This window comes from Astatotilapia calliptera, chromosome 3 (genome assembly GCF_900246225.1).
Source record: "Astatotilapia calliptera chromosome 3, fAstCal1.2, whole genome shotgun sequence".
NCBI classification, from domain to species: domain Eukaryota; kingdom Metazoa; phylum Chordata; class Actinopteri; order Cichliformes; family Cichlidae; genus Astatotilapia; species Astatotilapia calliptera.
In genome coordinates, this window is record NC_039304.1 from 32,918,717 (window position 1) to 32,938,904 (window position 20,188).

General features: G+C 37.8%; 1 protein-coding gene across 1 annotated transcript; it reads right to left on the reverse strand.

The window, feature by feature from the left end:
• Window positions 1–346: 346 nt before the first annotated feature.
• On the reverse strand, window positions 347–20,043 carry LOC113019308 (integrin alpha-M-like). The gene is made up of 30 exons (XM_026162917.1): window positions 18,826–20,043; window positions 15,980–16,082; window positions 15,295–15,386; window positions 14,877–14,947; window positions 13,979–14,093; window positions 11,363–11,490; window positions 11,093–11,235; window positions 10,658–10,808; window positions 10,232–10,382; window positions 9,941–10,008; window positions 9,653–9,773; window positions 9,349–9,488; window positions 8,507–8,653; window positions 8,202–8,414; window positions 7,961–8,094; window positions 6,885–7,033; window positions 6,629–6,780; window positions 6,382–6,507; window positions 4,919–4,992; window positions 2,834–2,975; window positions 2,648–2,746; window positions 2,457–2,536; window positions 2,286–2,372; window positions 2,112–2,181; window positions 1,911–2,012; window positions 1,426–1,506; window positions 1,231–1,341; window positions 959–1,072; window positions 737–847; window positions 347–592 (listed from the first exon to the last, which is right to left on the reverse strand). Exons 1-30 carry the CDS (start codon window positions 18,884–18,886, stop codon window positions 527–529), a joined length of 3,402 nt encoding a protein of 1,133 aa, XP_026018702.1. The 5' UTR covers window positions 18,887–20,043; the 3' UTR covers window positions 347–526.
• Between the last annotated feature and the right edge of the window lie 145 nt (window positions 20,044–20,188).

Sequence of the window (20,188 nt, forward strand, 5' to 3'; positions counted from 1 at the left end):
AGTTTTAATGTGTATAATGTGGTTAGGAAGCATTCAGTTTGGAGAAAGTGTGTGATTGGCTGAATGTGGCATGTCGTATAGAGCACTTTGAGTAATCTCTGATAGTAGAAAAGCACTATATAAGAATCAGTCCATTCGCTGTCCGAACAGAGTTTCGTCATGTTACTTTTGCACTATTATGTTCTGGCACATGTTGTTATTACATGGCTTGATTAAGGTACACATTAGGCTGACATCTGGGGCCAGAGCTGAAATTGTTCTGGGCCAGCACTGGCCTTGTGTTGGCCCATGTGTGGGCCACCTCTGGCAAACCAGATCTGGGCCACCAAAGGGCCGTCATTCTTTGCGGTATGTGGGCCATTTGTAAGCACACTGTGTGGGCCAGATCCGGGCCATACCGATTTTGCTATGTCAGGTCCTGCCCACCAGGTAGGAAGTTCTATTGTAAGGAAATGGGCGAGCAGGGGAGGGATTTCAGACCTTCTTTGAAGATTAGATAGAGATCTACAAATATGAACCTTTGTTTTTATCCTGGACCATCTTCCGGTTCTTCAGTATTTACCTTGCTATATTTACTCTTGAAAAATCCAGCCTAGAAGTGCAAGGAAAAACATAAAATTCAAGTAACTGTGCATAAAAATTATGTTAATGAAAAGAAAATTTAATTATTTGTCCACGTTCTCTAATAGCTTTTCTTATGAAAAAATTAATTGAAAAAGTGTGATCATCATCTCACCTTATACAGGACAACTGTGAGTAAAATCAGAAAAATCAACCCTCCCAGACATCCTCCAATGATCTCTTTGATAAAATCTGGCTCAGGGTACACTTCTACCTCTGCCTCAATCTGAAAGATGAAGTGACAGTTTGTAAATAAAATGGAAACTGTTATTATTATTATTATTATTATTATTATATCAAGATAACATTATATACTATATATATTACAAGTGCTCACCTTGTGAACAGGAGAATTGTAGTCAGACCCTGTTGAAAAGTAGACGTACTTGCTTTGGTCGTACTTCAGACTGACTTGGCTGGTCAAGAGGAATTTAGCAGATTGAAGTCCAATCTAAGAAAAAATCAAGAGGGATGAGCTGAATTTGAAAATGAAAATATATATATATTGGAAAATATATATATATGAGTTAGTAGTACCAAGTAAGGAAGAAGTGTGACGTGAAAAAAAAACCCTAATGTAGCACTTAACATAAACGTCCCATCAGTTACCTGCTCTATCCACTGTGAAGTGAGGTTTCCAGAGATTTCATACGTCCTCTTCTCCTGCCTTTCCATAGATGCCAGGCACTCAAACACTCTACACATGGCCACAGAGCAGTCCTGTGGATCATTTAAAGAAGACTAAATGCAACAAAAGTTGATCCATTGTAATGTTAAATCTACAATGTTTAGACTAATACTTACCACTACTTTATTTTTTTGGATCTGAAGAACAAAGTCTTTAACATGTGGTTCTTCATAACTTCCTTTCTTACAGTCTGCAATCTATAATACATTTGATTTATGGTCCCAATGTTACCACATGCATGTATTACACTGCTAAGCATGAGCCATTTTTGTAGTCAATACCTAAAACAACATACAATACTGTGTACAAGCCTTGAGCCACCATCATTTCTCTATGTTTTGCAGGGAAAATGGAAAATAGTTGCAACAATTTACTGAAAAATGCAAACATACATCGATATATAGTAAATAAGACACAGTGTGTAGACTTTGGCTTGAAAGTCAATATTGGTATGACCTCCTCCTTTAATATTCAACACAGCAAAACCTTTAGAAAGCCTAAAGAACTATTATTCAAGACCACTTACATTTATCTTTGATAGCAAAATATAAAGAAATGAAGGGTGACTTAAGACTTTTGCACACTACTGCATATATATTACCTGTAGGTTGTTCGGATGCACCCAAATGTCTTTTCCCCCAAGCTTCACTGGAACCTTGATCCACACAGTGAAATTATGAAGTGCTCTGATATCATTTGTTAGCTAAACAAGAAAAGAAAACAAGAGCTAAGCATAATAGTTGGATCTAAATCATAGAATTACCTTTACAAAATACAGATATATACACATGTCATGTTCTACCGTGATTGATTGCTGGACTGGTTTCTGCAAATCATTCTTCCCAAATGTGAAATTGTTATAGCTGGGGGAGCTAAACAGACATATTTTAAAGATTGATTAAATACCATGTATTAGAATAGTTGTCACTTTCTATTTTTTTGTTTCCTTTTCTGTTACAAAGAGAACAACACATACCCTTTAATTGTCATAAAAATGCTGTATTTTACATCAATCAATTTCTTTTTGTAGAGTTCACTTGTAGGTGCATGCTCCTGATTTCCACTGAAAGAGAGAGGTGAACATATTTATACTGTATCTGTGGGTCTACTGCTTAAATGAAAAGTACATGTACCAGAGAAACAGTACCTGGTGGCATTTGCAGTGACAAATATCTTCCTCTCAAATTGACTATTGGTGTCAATCCCATAGCAGACAATGAAGGAAGCCTTAATGGAATGAGAGAGATGAGTGACTTCTCTTTGTCCTTAAGTTGTGCAAAAGTCAGAAAAAACAAATTGATAAAAGATTTTTTGTACAAATAAAATTAAAAAACAAACCTTAGTTTGGCTCTTGAAAATGGGCTTGTCAATAGTACAGTCTGTCCTTCCTCGTGATAAACCATCTTCACTGTCCAAGGAGTTGCATTCAATTCTTCCCTTTTATTAGGAAAAAAAGATTCTAGATGCTTTGGAAGAGCAGCAGATCAGTGATGAACTGATACAGACTTGATCCTGATGCCTTACCTGCTGACTCGTGAACTTCCTGTAGGAGAGTCCAGCTGGGTACGTGAGAATAACATGGCTGTTGTAGGAGTTTTCTCCTCTGTTCTCTACTGTGACTGTGACATTCAAAAGCTCATCAATGCCCACTTTAACCTCTGAGGATCTGTGGAGTATGAAGCCAGATGAGAATAAAAGGAGAGGAAAACAAGACGACAGCTGAGCTAAAAGCACAAAATGCTAAATTTATGGTAGTTTTCAATTGAATGTTAAAATGGTAACAACTTACAGATCCTAAGGGATGTAGTATATTAACTTATTGCATTAACATGTTAGCATCTACTGATTAGCCATCCACTCACTTTCTACTGCTATCACAGCTAACATTGGGCAAGGGCCAGCAGTATACCCTGGACAGATTGCCAGTCTGACACAGGGTAGGACAATGCTTAAAACTCGGCATTAGGAGGCAATATGGTGTTTATCAAATTGTACAATATTTCAGCTTATGACCTAGTAAAATTGGAAATAAAATATATAAAACGGGTTCAAATAGAGAAAAGTTAATTTTTATCTACATTGGGAGGTCTCTTAGCAGATAATCTCTGCCATCATGAGTAATTCTCTGATCAATTGTATTTCATTATATTGCAGTCTTTTAAATAGCTATGCTTTATTGTGCACCACAACATGATGAAATAGCATAAAAACTCAACCTGACATTTGTACAGTCATCCCACTAACAGGGGAAAGACAGACTGCACTGAGTATTGGTTATTTAATCGTCGTAGCAAGCAGAAAAATGATTTTACACATGGAGTCTCCAGGCAAATAGACATGCAAGAGTATTAGGGCCACATTACAAAAAATATATATTATTCATTATTAAAAAATTAAGTCTAAATTTCGAGAAACAGTTGAAATACTATTTGGGGAAAAAACAGTTTAAATGTGCAGATAACAGTTGTTGCTACAGATGCTATACCCTCTACAAGATGCCTTGAGTAGATGAATTAGTGAACCATCGATATCTTTACATCTGTCCATTACCTGCCTTTTCATTTTTTACTAATCCACTCTTCCTCTTGGTTCAAGGACTTTTGGACTTCTTTGTGCCTCTTTGTTTCATCGTTTGTTTCTTGTTCTTAGTTTCCTATTCATTTAGTCTGTTTCCTTTTGTGTTCTGTTTGGCATAGTGTTGCTTCTGTATGTCCTCCCCAATTAGGTGAGTGATGTCTTCATGTTGTGTATCTGCCGGTTTCTCTAGTGATGTCTATGCATGTCTGTTTGTTTGCTCTCTCGCCCTCTTTCCTCCCTCGCTTTCTCTCTCCTCCCTACAGTAGCCATGGCAGTTTGTCTTGAAACAACAATTGTAATCTCCACATTTCGAATTTTCTCAAAATAATAAATAACATTTTTTCTTCTGTGTCCCTCATACGCCATCGTAAACAGATTTATTATTTGTGTTAGTGTTTTTCTCTTCTTTTTATTTTTGTTTATTTCTCTTTCCAGCTTTGTTGTGACTTATTAATCATAAGGAAGGAGAATTTTGACAGAGTGGCTATAAATTTTATTCAAATGCTTCAGTAGAATAGTGTTTTTATGCTTCATGTACAAGCAATTAAAAGTAGCACATTTCCAGGCACACAAGTTGTCAAATTCTGGGGTGTTTTGTGAATTTGAGTTTAATCATAAATATGTCTGAGTTAGATTTTCAGCGGATGTTTTAATACTTATATTTTTCATTTTGGATTATTTTTTTGGTTTTATTTTGGTGTCCAGTCTTGGTTTTATTATTCTTGGAATGCTTTTAAGTTTTGTGACATAATTGTCTTTTGGGTTTTGGCTCTAGGTATTTTGCCTCCCCAGTGTTTCCCTGAGTGTGATTTTTTTCTTCTTTCTGTATTTCCCATTCCCTTGTGTTTTGGGATTCGGTCTTTTCTTAGGAATGTGTTATAATTTTTAACTTAGCTATTAGCATTAAATTAGGCTTTTTGTTGATCGTGTCTGCTTCCTGTGTTCTACATGCTGGGTCCTTTCAAATCCATGAGCCACACGGTCGCCTGACTGTGACACAAGTAAAGCTTAACTTTAGTAACTGGGCCTCACCTGGTGAAGTTGAAATCCACCTTCAGGTTATCATTGCAATTCTTGTCAGTGCCACAGTTGATCTCAAAATTTAACTGTGGAAGAAAGCATGGTGTATTTACATTATACATTTCACTCATTATAATTTCATTTTATTGTAATTATACCTCTGTACACCACTAAAGTCAGTGTTAAATCAAACAATGTGTGACTGAAGTGCAGATATTTAGCTTTAATTCAAAGGGTTGAACAAATGTCTGCATTAATGGTTCAGAAATAACAGATCATTTTTGTACAGTTTCAGAGGCTGAAGAGTAAATGTAATACCTATGGACCTTACTATGTATTACTATGTATTCCACAGCAACAATGAATGTATTCTCTTTTATAAGTTAGGTGAGTAGTGTTAGCTGGTTATGTCACCAAGCTAAGCAACTGCATGCTTATTGCTGTGAAATGGACTAACATTAACCAAAACTTTCTGTACTGAAGATAAAATTCTTTCTAACGATATTCTTGGTCCACTTTGTGGAGATACAGAAATTCTTTTATTGCTGCCATATAATCTGCATCATTATAATTGCATTAATAACATTCTTTACAGCATTATTTCATGTAATAATATTTCTCACAGTATTGATACTGCATTACAGCTGTTTATTGAAGATGTCCATTTGAGGATCCTTCCATTATGTTAACTTTTATTACAAGTACGGTTAGAAGTATTTTATACACATTGCATATCTGTGCCTATTTTGAGTTGATGTTCGGTTCATTAAGGGTCTTAAGCTTCACTGGCGTGACTGTCCAGGTGAAACATGCTGAGGGAAACTAGAACATAGAAGGATGATTGCATGCATGCTTACAATACATATAACACATATAATCTAGGAATGTGCCAGGCCTGAGGCCTTAACTCATTTGGTGTCTTAATATATTTTATTCTACTTGGTAACAGACGATCAGAGTCAATAATTAGCCTCAGAGACCCTGAGGGCTTGAAGTTTATTACCTTGTATGGAAGGTGTTATAGAAAAGAGAAGTTCTATGTCTGCTTATAGCTATTAAAGATGTACGATTAACTGTGACTAATGTCTGGAACCTATTTTAATCTGTCATTGACGCCATGGGGGGGCGTGTACCCCACTGGTTTATAAGTATCCACAAGATGTATTTTGGTCAGAAGACATATGTTGATGTTTTCTCCGGACTGTTAATAAACTCATCGTTTGATTGCACTTTTCTGGGGCCTCCATGGTTTGTGACACTGCTCTACATTGATTGATTTCGCGACAACTTGTTCCTCTGTAGGTGCAAGGACTCTAGTTAGAAAGGCTTGAATATTTTTAATTCAGTGTTTTCAGTTAGTGTTTGTCACTACTCTTTGAAGACCTGACAAATGCACAGGTTCTTCTCAATGCCAGACTTACATAAAAAGTAAAGGCAAAAGTATTAACTGTACACTTATAGTGCACATTGCTTACGGGATAATTAGTTGCTGTTGGAGCATGCGGGGAAAGACTTGGTGTGAGATTTTCCTCAGAAGGCAAACCATAAAAACTGAATTTAATCTCATTAGAAAGAGGACTGAGAGCATCTTCTGGACAGGCCTGCAAGAAGAGAGCAATGTCAGTGTTGCAGGACTACAAGACTAAAATTAAAATATTTTCTTTACTGACTTAAACATCTGTTGGTTCATTTGATAATTGTGATGTTATTAATAGAATTTACCTCAATAAAAAATGTTACATTTAAACACGTTTTCCCCAAGGTGACATTAATTGATCCAGACTGCTCTTGTTCTTTCACACTGAAGTGAGCTCGTTTTTTTGAAGGTTTGCGAGTGGTATCCAATGTTAACATATAATCAATCCTTGCTTGAGCTGGAATAGATCAGAGTTTGACTTAAATGTTACAAATGCACATGCATACATAAAGTAAACTGATGAATGGTTTAGTGATTTAGAAACAGATAAGAATAATAAACCTGCATGTAGCTCTTTCGTAGACAAGCTGCTCATGGTAAAGCAGACTGTAACGTTGTTCTCCAATGGTTTTGAGCAGTCTACATTCTGAGTAGAGATTTGGTCTGGGCTGAATGACACCTCAGACTTTACCTCTACAATGGGTCTTGATCTGGAAATGGACATAATAGGGAAAGGAGATGATGAACTAGACATGTGAATGACTATTACCTTTGTAATTACTACTAAGCTGACAGCTAATCTTCATTGTAGATGTTCTGATCAAGACTTCACAACTGTGTGCACTTTTCTTTGATTTACTCGCACTGCACATTTTATAAACCACTATGTCTACTTATTTCTATCAATATCTCTGCTACTAAAAGTTTGGGGTCAGTGAGAGATGTTAATTTTCTAAGTAAAGAACATTTTCTCTTATTATATGGCATCAACCAGATATGTTTTAAATGAAATTTAATGATTTAAGGAAGCATTCATTATAAATCTGTAATGCTTTCTAAAGAAGTATCTACAATCACCACCAAGTTTGTTACTGACACCTTGGTAGTACTTGGATGGACCCTCCTTTGCTTTAATTCTTAGTTGCATAAATTCAATAAGGTGTTGTAGACCTGTTCAACCACATCCCAAAGGTGCTATTGGACTGAGATCTGCTGACTGTGGATACCATTGTTGTTAGAGACCAGACTCATCAGAGTGTTTTTCCAATCTTCTGTTGTCCATTTTTGGTGAGTCCTATGCCCTTATGCATACCTTGGGAGTAACAAGTGGTTATGTGAGCTACTGCTGATTTTCTGTCTGTTCAATTTAGCTCGGCTAAACTCTATGTGTAGCTGCATGTGTGCATCACCCTTTTTTCTTTGCAAAAAAATGCATTTTTTCCTGTATGTTCCTGTACATTTTGAAGTAAACTGTGTTCTGCAAACAGAATTTCTAATTACATTAATGTGCCTTTTTTATAATTAGAAAATTTTACATTTACACTAAGTTTTTAGCAGTATTCTATTCATTACAATTGAACCTTCACAAAAAGTACCAGTGACAACAGTAACACATGGCTGGACTATCTTTGACTTACCTCAGCAAGACAACTTTACCCTTTGAACCCACCGCTAAGTCAAGCAGTCCATCACCACTCTGGTCAAAAGCCGACTGACTGATTGTCACTCCAAAGAACTTCAGTCCTGACTGGACCTCAGAGCCAGTAATTCTCTGTGTGAATGAACATATTTTAAATAATAAAGCTGCAGGTTGTATAGATGCACTTTTACATCACAGATAAGTTTAATAATCATTGTGAGTACTTTAATGCTGTGTACCTGTGAGTAAGTAGGACTGATTCTTTCGCCTCCTTCACTGTGGAAAATGTAGATGCTGCCTTCACCATTATTCTCCAAAGGTGCTCCAACTGCCAAATCCCTGAATCCATCTGAGTTTAGATCAGGCAGCACAGCAAGAGAAGAGCCGAACCTTCCTTTGACAGCTGCATGTCCTCTTAGTACTAATGGATCATCAAAATTACACTCCACAAACTGAAAGCAGGAGAGTGAATATTATATGATCATTAGGGAAGTTGACAAATAAAATAATTAATTTAATTGAAGTGGATAAAACTTTGATTTACCAAACCAGTTAGTCTGCAAACATAAACTCTTCCCTCTCTATCAGGCTCCATGTACATTGGGGCTGATATGAAGATTAGCTCAGTGATGTCATCATTATTTATGTCCATGGTACACACCTCTGCCCCGAAATATGCACCAGTCTGATACTGTGTAAGCAAAAAAATATACATTTTTATTTGAAAAAATAATTTATATATAATTTAGATGAGATGAGATAGCCTTTATTTTTCAGTTGCAGGTCTTTTGCCCACAACCGAGATGACAGACCTTGCCGACCGTACATACAATACACAAACATCACATTGGGGAGACAGGTCAGGCTAGGTAGCGAGGAAAAAGAAACATCGAAATGTGTAACACAAAAGGATAATACAGGAATGCACAGGTATCAACACACCATAACACAATAAACACAGACAAGCAACATGGGAAAGTGTTCCAGTGTGTACATCTGATCTGGGACCGCTGCAATCTTTTGACTGCGCCTCCAGCTGACCCGATGTCCACATCAGAGGGGAGGTAAGCGTTGGAGGTGGTGTTGGATAGGGAGGGTGATGTGTCAGTGAGTGCTTATCAGTATCAGTATATGTATGTGTGTGCATGTCCATAGTTCAGCTGAGACAGTTTCCTTCGCCCTGCCAGGCTAAGTAAACAGTCTTCCAGCCAACCCAGGTGGCCTTGCATGGAATGGGAAGGAACAGACTCAACACAGTCGTTATCAGGGAGTTTTTGTTCGGCTCCAGCATTGAGCCCACAGCTGGCGCCGAAGGGGTAGCCGGATTATGATGGTAATTTTTCTTTTTACAAGGTCATTCAGATCTGTCTTGCTGTAAATTCATACCTGTGATGCCAACGGCTCAATCGTTTGGTTTTCAAAGTTGTCTCTGTTAACAGAGACCACAACTCCTCTGTGTTTATATCTTGGAGCACCAAGAACTGTCAGAGAACCACTTTGGGTTCTAGCAATTGCCATGGAGTAACCTAGAATTTGGTAATCAAAAAAGGAAAGACAACTTATTTCTCCTTTTAAATTTTTTTCATGTGCAAACTGATCCACTTGTTTGTGTAAAAGAATTACAGCAGAGCTGTGTATATACATGATCACATGCGTTTGAGTTAGACTGTTAAAGCTGTAATATTCTTACCAAGATAGCTGTCAGGCTCAAAAGACACATCCTCATATGTTTTCACCTTCTGGCCTCCTGTTGTGTATTGCACGTAGCCTCCCCTCCACTGGTTTGCACCAACAATAGACATCTGAATTCCCTACAGTGTACACAGAAAATACATTTAATATACAATAATTTTTTTTATTTAAAATCTGGACTGTGTTCAATTATCTGGTTGCCTTCAAGTTACAAAAGGTGGCACATGTGAATCTCTCTTTCTCATCAGACTAGACTGTCTGATGAGTTTCATGTAGTTTTAATTACCTCAGGTGCATAAACTGTACTAAATCCCTCTTGAGACATTTCCATTTTCAGTGACTCTCCACTGCTTTCTGTGACAGAAAAATAAACAAGACAAAATTTTAATTATTCTTAAAGTAAAGAATTCAAATGACTTTTTGTTGTTTATTATAAATGTGCTGAGTATTTATTGCTCTTTTCATAAAGCAACAAGCTGTTTAACTTAAAATGAGACAAAATTTGTAACATGCAATAAAAAGAATACAATGTGACAGGAATTTTAACAAAGCTTTAATGTTGAATGTATATTTGTACCTTCAATGGGAAAAATTTTGTCCTGTAGATTCTGTCTTATTTCTTCAAGTGCGCTGAATTCCTTCACTTCAAACACATGTTTTTCTGAGGGAGATGATGCAATGCTGTGCAGTTCTTGTTTTGCCTCAGGTTTATCAAATGCATCCCCGACCTGGAGATTGGAAAAACTATGATTAAGTTTTCATACTATTCAAGATCATTTGCTGACTTTGGTAAAATACAGTCCTTAAATCTCACCTGATTTAAAATGAAATCTACACACAGATATTATACTCTCTAACACTGAAAAGAACTCAAATCAACAATAACAGTTATTTCTTGTTGACTGAATGGCAGAACTAATTCACAGCATGTCTGACAAGTGACAGCATCATCAATCAATACGAAACTCAATATTCTACAAGTTTAAATAACTGAAGTGCTTACCCCAATAACAAATCGAGCAATTGATTTATTTTTTGCTTGCTCTACTGCACCTTCCAGGTTCTCACGGTCATTAGATGCTCCATCAGTAATTACAATCAAGACCTTCTTCACATTTGGTCTGGAGCCTTGCTGTGGGCTGAAAACTTTTTCCCTATCAAATAAAAAATAATAATAAAATGAAATTTCAACACAAAGTATTTTTAAAAGTGCACCTTGTGGTCATACATATTTCAGTGTCATTCATATTTTTCATAATTTTTCCAAAATACAGATATTTTTGTACTTTGCAGATGCAGCATTAGATCTGCATGTATTTCAAATTGGCCTTGGTTTGTGCCATCTTGTCCACAACATAATACTGAACATGCACAGTAGTTACTGTGGTCAGATTCACTGAAAAATGCAATGCTTCAGTAATATCTTTGCATCACTTACACAACTTCTTTGATGGCCTTAGCCGTGAAAGTCTGTCCCGTGTGTTGCTGAATTCCTTTGATTTTATCTTCCATTTCAGTTAAGTTAAATTTTTGAAAGTTAAAATGAATCTGTGGTGCACTGGAGAACTGGGAAACAGAAAACTGAAAGAAAGAAAAAATATGTGAAACATGTGTTAGATTATATTTTATGGTGTTAAATGCAAACAAAGATGTAATCTATGTCATGATTTGCTGTTATTTAAGTAGCAGAGGGACAACAGTGTCTCACCTGTGTGTCACTTGAGAGAAATGATACAATTAGATCTCTCACAAACTTCTTCATTGTTCGAAAATCAGGACCAGATACGCTGCCTGAACCATCCAACAGAAAGGCAAGGTCGGCTTGTGTTTCACAGTCTGTCAAAGAAATGGATTCAAAATTAGATTTAGTTTTATGGGGTGATTTTTATATTTTTTCACTCATATAAAAAGCAAAGCAAAAGAATTTTGCACCTCAGTAAAGGCATTATGAATAACACAAAGACAATCTATGTAGTATGCATTTGCTAGTTAATCACTAAAGTACGTATGTTTGTCTATTTAGTGGCATAGCTCAGTCGCTGTTGTCTATGTTAGTTTAACAAGAGAGACAAGAAGATTAAGGGATTAAATGAGTTTGGTCCAAAAATGCTTATCAGGGTTTTACCAAAGTTAATGTATAGGATCTCCAACCACAATTATTGTCATGGTCCTGGGCCATGTTGGCCCAGTATTCTCAGTTTTGTGTGTTTTGTATTTTATTCCCTAGTCTTGCCTTGGTTCCTAGGATTATTTAGTTATGATGAGCCTTATTTGGTTACCTCCTGTGTGCCCCTGTGTATCTGTGAGCCCTCGTCTCTCCTTGTGTTTTATTCTACGTTTTCCCCAGCCCGTTATGTCTGCGTTCTCCCCGTGCTCTCTCTCCTCCTGTTTGCACCTCTGTACTTCCTGTTTTACTTTGGGACTCCCGCACCTGTATACGTCATGTTATGTTCACCCCGCCCTGTCTCGTTATGATTATCAGTGTCAGCTGTGTTCCCCATGTGCTCCCACTTCCCTCGTTAACCCTCGGTGTATTTATGTCTGCGTCTCCCTCAGTTCTGTGTCGCGTTCTCCCTCATGCTGTGTGTGATTCCCCCTGTGTTTCCTGGTGAACTTTATGTTAGTTTTTCCCAGTTTAGTTTTCCTATTATCTTTTGTCAGCAATAAAGCTGCATTTTGAGTTTATCCCCTGAGTCCGTGAGTTTGCATTTTGGGTCCTCATCCTGCCTGCCACACAGCGACCATGACAATTATTCTTAGTCTTATTGTTTACATTTATTTTTATTTCTTTATGAAAATACAGAAAAGCTTAAATTATTTGAAATCCCAGAAGGTTGATTGTGCTCATGTGGATGCAGTGTTTACGGTGGGTTTCATCACTCATCCAAGTGTCTTTCTCAGTCTCGGGTGACTACAGGATTTTCCAACCTTCTAAACATCCAGATGAACAGAATCGACTCTGTCACTTAGAAGCAAGACAAAACATCTCAGTTTCTTACACAAACGTCTTGTGAGTTAAAAATGTTTGTATAACATGACTCAAAACAATTAGTACAGACTACTAGACCTGTTCAATCAAGAAATAACTTAAGTAGAACCTGCATGACAAACTGAAGCATGCTAAAGATCTCAAAAAGCATTATGCCACGATCTAGAGAAACTCAAGAAGAGATGTGAAATATATCTTTGACATTTGTAAGTCATTTCTAAGTTTTCTGGACTCAAGCAAACCATAGTGAGAGCCATTATCTACAAATGGAAAAACTAAGAACAACTAAGAACAGGTGAACCTTCTCAGGAGTGGCCAGCCTACCAAAATTACTCCAAGAGCACATCGGCGATTCATCAAGAAAGTCACAGCCATACCCAGACCAGCATCTAAAGAACTGCAGGCCTCACTTGTCCCAGTTAAGGTCAGAGTTCACGATTCAACAATAGAAAAGAGACTGGGTAAAAATGGCATACAAATAGAGAGTTTGAGGAGAAAAATCACCAAAAAAGCACAAAGACTCGTCTCACATTTGCCAAAAAATATCTTGGAGATTCTGGGGAAATATTCTGTAGACTGAAACAAAACCTGAACTTTTTTAATTGTTTGAGTCCAGTTAAATCTGGAGAAAAACCAACACAGCATTTCATTAAAAAAGCATCACACCAACAATCAAACATGGTGATTGCAGTGTGTCTACGGCTGATTTTGCTGCTTCCTAATGATTTGGCGTAATTGATGGATCTATGAATTATGTTCTCGACCAGAAAATCCAAAATGATCATGTCAAAAGCTCAAGCACATTTGCGTCATGCAACAGAAGAATGATCTAAAACATGAATCATCTAAAACATGATCTAAAACAACCAGCAAGTTGAACTCAAGTTGAGAGAATAAAGGTTTTGAAGTTGCCTAGTCAAAGTCTGGACCTAACGCAGATTAACATGACATTAAAAAGGGCATTCACAGTCTAAAACCCACCGGCGGGCTGAATTAAAACACTTCTCAAAAAAAAAAGTGTGCTGTGGAGGTATAGTAAAGACAAAACAGAAGCCCTAACTTTCCACTCCGATTTTATTCATCACAACACATTAACTGAACACGTCGCGCCACACAACTCGACAAAACCTGTCCTCCCTACTTGGGTTTGAGTGGAGCCCTCTAGTGGGTGGAGCCCTCTAGTGGGCCGCCACAGGGCCAAAAATTCTCCACAGCCACGTGACACACTCATTGACATTTTTTCCTTAATAAATGGAATCATCATTTAAAATCTTTTTTTTTCTCAAAAACATTATTCATTGTAGGTACATTTTCACAAACTCTGTTTACTATTACCGTCAAGAGAAGATGGTATCGGTGGTCCAAATGAATTAGAACTGTCAATCTGAAAGCACACACCGTTGTACATGGTGATACTTTTGCAGTGCTTTGGGATGGATGGACAACACACCTAAAAACAGACAAAGACAAGTTCTGATTAGGCTGATTATTTCCTGTCCCTGTTTCCTTTATTCCATATAAAAATCAATCAGATCTGAAAAAAATAAATTCCCACATAAATCTTCAGTATCAGCTAATGTTTTTGTTTTTTTAAAAGAATTTCTGATTCTGCTCTCTTTCAGGAACATGCGTGTGAATATGTGACGGGTTAAACCTGTGGGAACTCTGGAGGTGTGGTACTCAATCCAGGCTACAGAGCTCACTCAAAATACAAACCTCACTTCTATTCCTTTGTCATCTTTCTACATTCAGAGAGACCTGCTTTTCCTCTTTATCTACACCACACTGAACATTATCTGTACCAGTAAATCATAGAAGGTCTGGGTCTTATGTAGCACTTTTCTTATACAACCTCACTCATTCACACCCACTCAAACAAATGATTTTTTTCTATCCTTTTCCCATGTAAATGCTTTCTATCTGACATTTACATGCATGTATACTCTGACAGATGCATCAGAGTGCAGCTTGGGGTTAGTATCTTGCCCGAGTATGTGTGGCATGCATTCTGGTGCAGATGGGACCACAGTCACCCAGTAACATTAAGCTAATATGTAAGATGTGTTGTTGTTTTTTTTAAATTAGCTGATTCTGTGGAGAACCACTGGGAGGTTCAGTGATTTTTCACAATGCAATTTTTAACACAAGACATTTTACATACATAAGACAGTTGAGTTGGATCATCAGTGATTTTAAAAAGTACTTAACATAAGGTCTGGAGCTAGCAACTCACCACAGTGTTTTCTCCAGAGGGATCACTTGCCATTGACATACCAAGGGACACATTAGCTGTCAAATCTGGGGCTGTATTTAAAGAATGCAATATTTGTTAAAACACAAAAAACTCCTTGATATTGGAAGAAACAGTGAAGCCGAAGACTACAAAGCACCTCAATTAATACACTTCCCTTTTTACATGATCAATTTACACGGCACATTTACAACAGAAAGGAATGCAACACAGAATTCACTTTCACTATAACTTCATTTCATAGCTGTAAAAATTTAAAAAGTAAGTTGATCTCAGTTTTGAAGGCTCAATACAAAGATATCAAACCAGGTTTCTGTGCCAGGGTCTGAGCAGAATTTTTGCAAAGGTAAAATAGTTGCTGTTGAGGTTTTAAGACATTTACAAATTAATGGTTACCTACCTTCTAGTTTTATATCTTGACATTTTGGAGGAGAAGTGGTGCAGCTATATATTCCCCCATTCTCGTGTTCAAGTGGGGCACTGACGATCAAACTGTGGAGATAAATCCAGACCACAATGTAAGTCTAGAGAGCAAACTGTGGTTAAATACACTACATATCTTTTCTGTTAAGAAATATTGCATGTTTGTTCATTTATTACTAACCTATTATGATGTTTGCTAGAAGAAAATTAGTAATAAATAGCAATATTCTTAAAAAGCAAATAGTCCAATTGCAAGGATAGATTTAACAAACATGTATGTGTGTGTACGTGTGATACACACACATACACACACTTTATCAATGTGTCTTGTAAATGGCCTGTATTTATATAGCACTTTACTAGTCCCTAAGGACCCCAAAGCGCTTTACATATCCAGTCATCCACCCATTCACGCACACATTCACACACTGGTGATGGCAAGCTACATTGTAGCCACAGCCACCCTGGGGCGCACTGACAGAGGCGAGGCTGCCGGACACTAGCGCCACCGGGCCCTCTGACCACCACCAGTAGGCAACGGGTGAAGTGTCTTGCCCAAGGACACAACGACCGAGACTGTCGGAGCCGGGGCTCGAACCGGCAACCTTCCGATTACAAGGCGAACTCCCAACTCTTGAGCCACGATCGCCCTTGTGACTTACTCTGATTTTCTTTGAATCACCTTGTACCCAAAACCAGGAGCAGAGCTACTCAGGGTCTTCCAAGCCCCAGGATCAATATTGAAAGAAAGTGCAGGATTTAACACTGAGAATTAAAGAAGCAAAAAAAAAAACATTTGTTTTACTATAAACAACTTTAATCTATTACTTATATAGTAATAGAGGTACTCTAATGTGATTATAGCACCTCTGTTGAATACCACATACAGAAAATTGTATAGAGTCTGTGTTTCTCTTTATTTTTGTTGGAGTGTAGCAGTTTGAACTGAGGTCTGCCTCAGTGGGTGATCTTTTATTACAACTAGAGAGCAGATAAGCTAGATATTTTTAAATTCTAAGAACTCAGAGCAATTATTGTCTTGTAAAACACACCCAAGACTTCAATTTGGAGTCAATTTTATGTCTTAAATTCCATATATACAGTCAAAAGTTTGGACACATCTTATTTAATAGTTTTTCTTTATTTTTAGTACTTTCAACATTGTAAAGACATACTAAAGACATCAAATATATAAATGATATATTGAATTATATAGCAAAGAAAAAAATATAAATAACTCTAAATATGTATTATATTTTACATTCCTGAAAGCAGCCACCCTTTGCTTTGCTGACAGCGCTGCAAACCCTTGGCCTTCCCTTAATGAGCTTCATAATGTGGTCAGCTGAAATGGTTTTCACTTCACAGCTGTGCCTTGTCAGGTTTCATTTGGGTAAATTCTTGCCTGCTTGATGAGATTGGGACCATCAGTCAGTGTGTTGTGCAGGAGTCAGGTTGATACACAGCTGACAGTCGTATTTGACAACTGCTAGAATTTATATTATGGCAACAACCAATCAGCTAAGTAAAGAGAATTGACAGTCCATCATTACTTCAAGAACTGAAGACAGTTGGACTGCTGAGTCTTGTCCTGTGGAGGTGGTCACAAGCGCATGGCACAACATAGAAGAGCCACCTCCACAGGACAAGACTCAGCAGTCCATCTGCATCTTAAGGATAAAGGTCACTCTTTCCAGGATGCCAATGTTCACATTTTGGACAGAGAGGACAGATGGTTTGAAAGAGGAGTGAAAGAAGCCACCTATGTCCACTGTGAGCGACCATCTTTGAACAGAGGCGGTGGTTTACGACACCAACTCTCTGCCATCTATAATCCAGTTTTGAGTTCCCTCCCCAGACGCCTTAACGCCCACTCACATCCTGGGCCATCTGACCTCAGGAATTCACATGATAAGGTGGGGCCAGGTTTCACAATGAGCTCACCCGAAACCCTGGCTGATTGGGACCCACACCCAGTTTCACACCTTGGCTCAGGCGATTAGAGGATCATCAGGGGGTCCTTTTGTCCCTCTGTGGGGGGTTACTCCCACTAGGTTTATATCTGGGACTCCCCACCATTTGACGTTAGAACTGAAGAAGCTTCTCGGATGAGAGGTGAAACGTCTTCAAGCAACTTAAAGAAGTCCAGACGCTTTTCTTTGCAAGCTCCTTTGACTACAATGACATGGATGACTGAGAACCTTCACAGACATGTTCAGAGGAGTGTGAGAATCAGGCCTTTATGGTCAAATATCTGCTAAGAAACCACGACTAAGGAAAAGAAACAAGGAGAAGAGATTTTTTGAGCCAAGAAAGACTAGGATTGGACATTGGACCAGTGGAAAGCTGTGCTTTGGTCTGATGAGTCCAAATTTGAGAACTTTGGTTCCACCTGCTGAGTCTTTGGTGAGTGTAAACGGATGGTCTCTACATGCATGGCTTCCACTGTGAAACAGGGGGTGTGATGGTATGGGAGAGGCTTTGCTGGTGACACTGTTGGGGATTCATTCAAAATTTAAGGCACACTAAACCAGCATGGCTACCAAAGCATTCTGTAGCGACATGCCATCCTATTCAGTTTGCATTTAGTTGGACCATCATTTGTTTGTAAACAGGACAATGACCCCAAACACACCTCCAGCTTTGTAAGGGCTATTTGACCAAGAAAGAGATTGATGGAGTGCCGCGCCAGATGGCCTGTCCTCCACAGTCACCTGACCTAAACCCAGTTGAGATGGTTTGGAATGAGATGGACCGCAGAGTGAAGGCAAAAGGGCCAACAAGTGTGCAGCATCTCTGGGAACTCCTCCAAGAATGTTGGAAAACCATTTCAGGTGACGACCTCATGAAGCTCATCAAGAGAATGCCAAGAGTGTGCAAAGCAGTAATCAAAGTAAAGGGTGGCGATTTTTGAAGAATCTAAACTATAAAACATGTTTTTGATTCCATATGTGCTCATTTATAATTTTGATGCCTTCAATGAGAATCTAATGTAAATAGTGATGAATATAAAGAAGAAACATTAAATGGTTTCATAACCCCCTGAAAAGTAAATTTATTAAAACATTTTATTACAATGCCATGTCCTCAAGTTTTTTTCTTGTCAACACAGTGTTAGTTAAATTATTCATCACAGGATCAAAAAGTACAATGTGACACTGGAAACAGGCCTCAAATATGTGATGATTGCATTAGCATAGAATTATTTGTGATTTAGCATTTACATATTTATTATGGATTAATAATCAAGAATTAAATTTTGCAAAATTATTTATGAAAGGGTTTTTTCACTCAGTGCATGCTAGAGGTGAAATGCAATAAAAATATTGTACTCATTAAGCTATTTTTACTCTCTGAAACTAACTGGGCTGATCACACGTCTCAGTAAGTTTGATTCACAGAGAAAAAAAAAAGGAAATGAGCACAACAGACATACTGCTCCATAATATTTTACTTAAAATGAAGGCATAACTAGACAATGAAAGATAAAAGGCACAAACTGCCTTACCTGACAAGAATATTGTAGCACTAATTAGCCAGTTCATTGTGTTACTCCCATGGAAAATCATTTTAACTGTGATATTTGGTTTTATTTTTAATTTTCACTGCTGAGCAAGGTGCCACTTCTGCTGAAAGCATGTAAGAAGGAGCCAAAAAGCAGAAATAATCAGGTGACTGATCAAAGCCGAGGCATCTTTAGAGGAACTCGATGAAGGAGGAGTTTCAATAGCGGCAGCGCTGTGTTATATAAGAGAGATTGTGGTGGTGGGTGGCCAACTAATTTAGTTTAAGCTCTAATTTTCTTAAACAATAGTATAACAGTAAAGTTTATTGACATGTGGACAACCAGATGAAATTATTTTAAATATAATTAAAATGTTAACATTTAAATAAAACCATCTGCCTCATTAGCAGGTCTAAGATAAATTTTTTGCTGAAAATTTGAGGTCAGTCCGATCAAATTCTTTTTGTTTATCACATTAAATTGTAAATAAGAAAAGGGAATGTTGAGCATCTAACATTATGACTATTACTTTCCCTGTAGTTGACTAGCAAGTTGAATTTGCTTCTTCAGATTTCTACTTAACACATCTATTCCTGTTGCATTGTTCAGCCCACAAGCCCTCCTGTCAGGAAGTTGGCCTCTTTTACGGTAAGTGTGTGCCACTAAAAAAGTGTAGCGTGCACTACAAAACCCAAAGTCTGAAACTGTGAGAACATCCGAGTTGCAAAATTTTATGTCTTTTCATGTCTGTTTTGTGCTTTCCCATGAGCTGAGTGAGAGACACAGAAACAGATGCAAAGTGCAATGTGCCCCGAAAATATGAACCTGCAACCTTTCCCTAGCTTGGCGGTTGACCTCTTCCTGCAGAGCACAGACGATCAAGAAAGGTCGAGAAAAGGTCAGGATCAGTGTGCTGTGTTGCTGCGTCTGGTTTGGATTTCTAAGGGCAGGTTGGCAATGTTGCAACATGCTCAACCCTCTCTCACTCTCACTCTGTTTCTGTGTGTCTGTGTGCACGCAGACACACACATTTAGTGCATTCTACATATACCCCCAAATTTATCTTCCTTCACATACTATTTCAAATGACCTCCAGATATTAGATGTTCTTCTTTGGTGAGGCAGCATATTTTACAATAACTGCAGCTAAATAAAATGTTTAATATAAGACAGAATGTAAAGGATGTGCTTGGAAGATGCATAATTTCGTTTAAGGAGAGTGTAAGAAACACTTACATAGTAGGCCATTCTTCCCTGCACATTTCTGGATAATATCGTCTACTCAACCCCTTCTATGTGGACTTCACCTAAACCCTAACTGCCTGTTATTCCATCGCATTTTGTGCCGTTCACTGAAACACTCTTT

Coding starts and splice junctions, on each gene's coding strand:
- LOC113019308 (XM_026162917.1), bottom strand. CDS start 18,886: ATGATTTTCCATGGGAGTAACACAATGAACTGGCTAATTAGTGCTACA. Junction 14,948..15,294: donor TCAAGATATAAAACTAGAAG/GTAGGTAACCAT, acceptor CTTTAAATACAG/CCCCAGATTTGACAGCTAAT. Junction 848..958: donor ACAATTCTCCTGTTCACAAG/GTGAGCACTTGT, acceptor TTCATCTTTCAG/ATTGAGGCAGAGGTAGAAGT.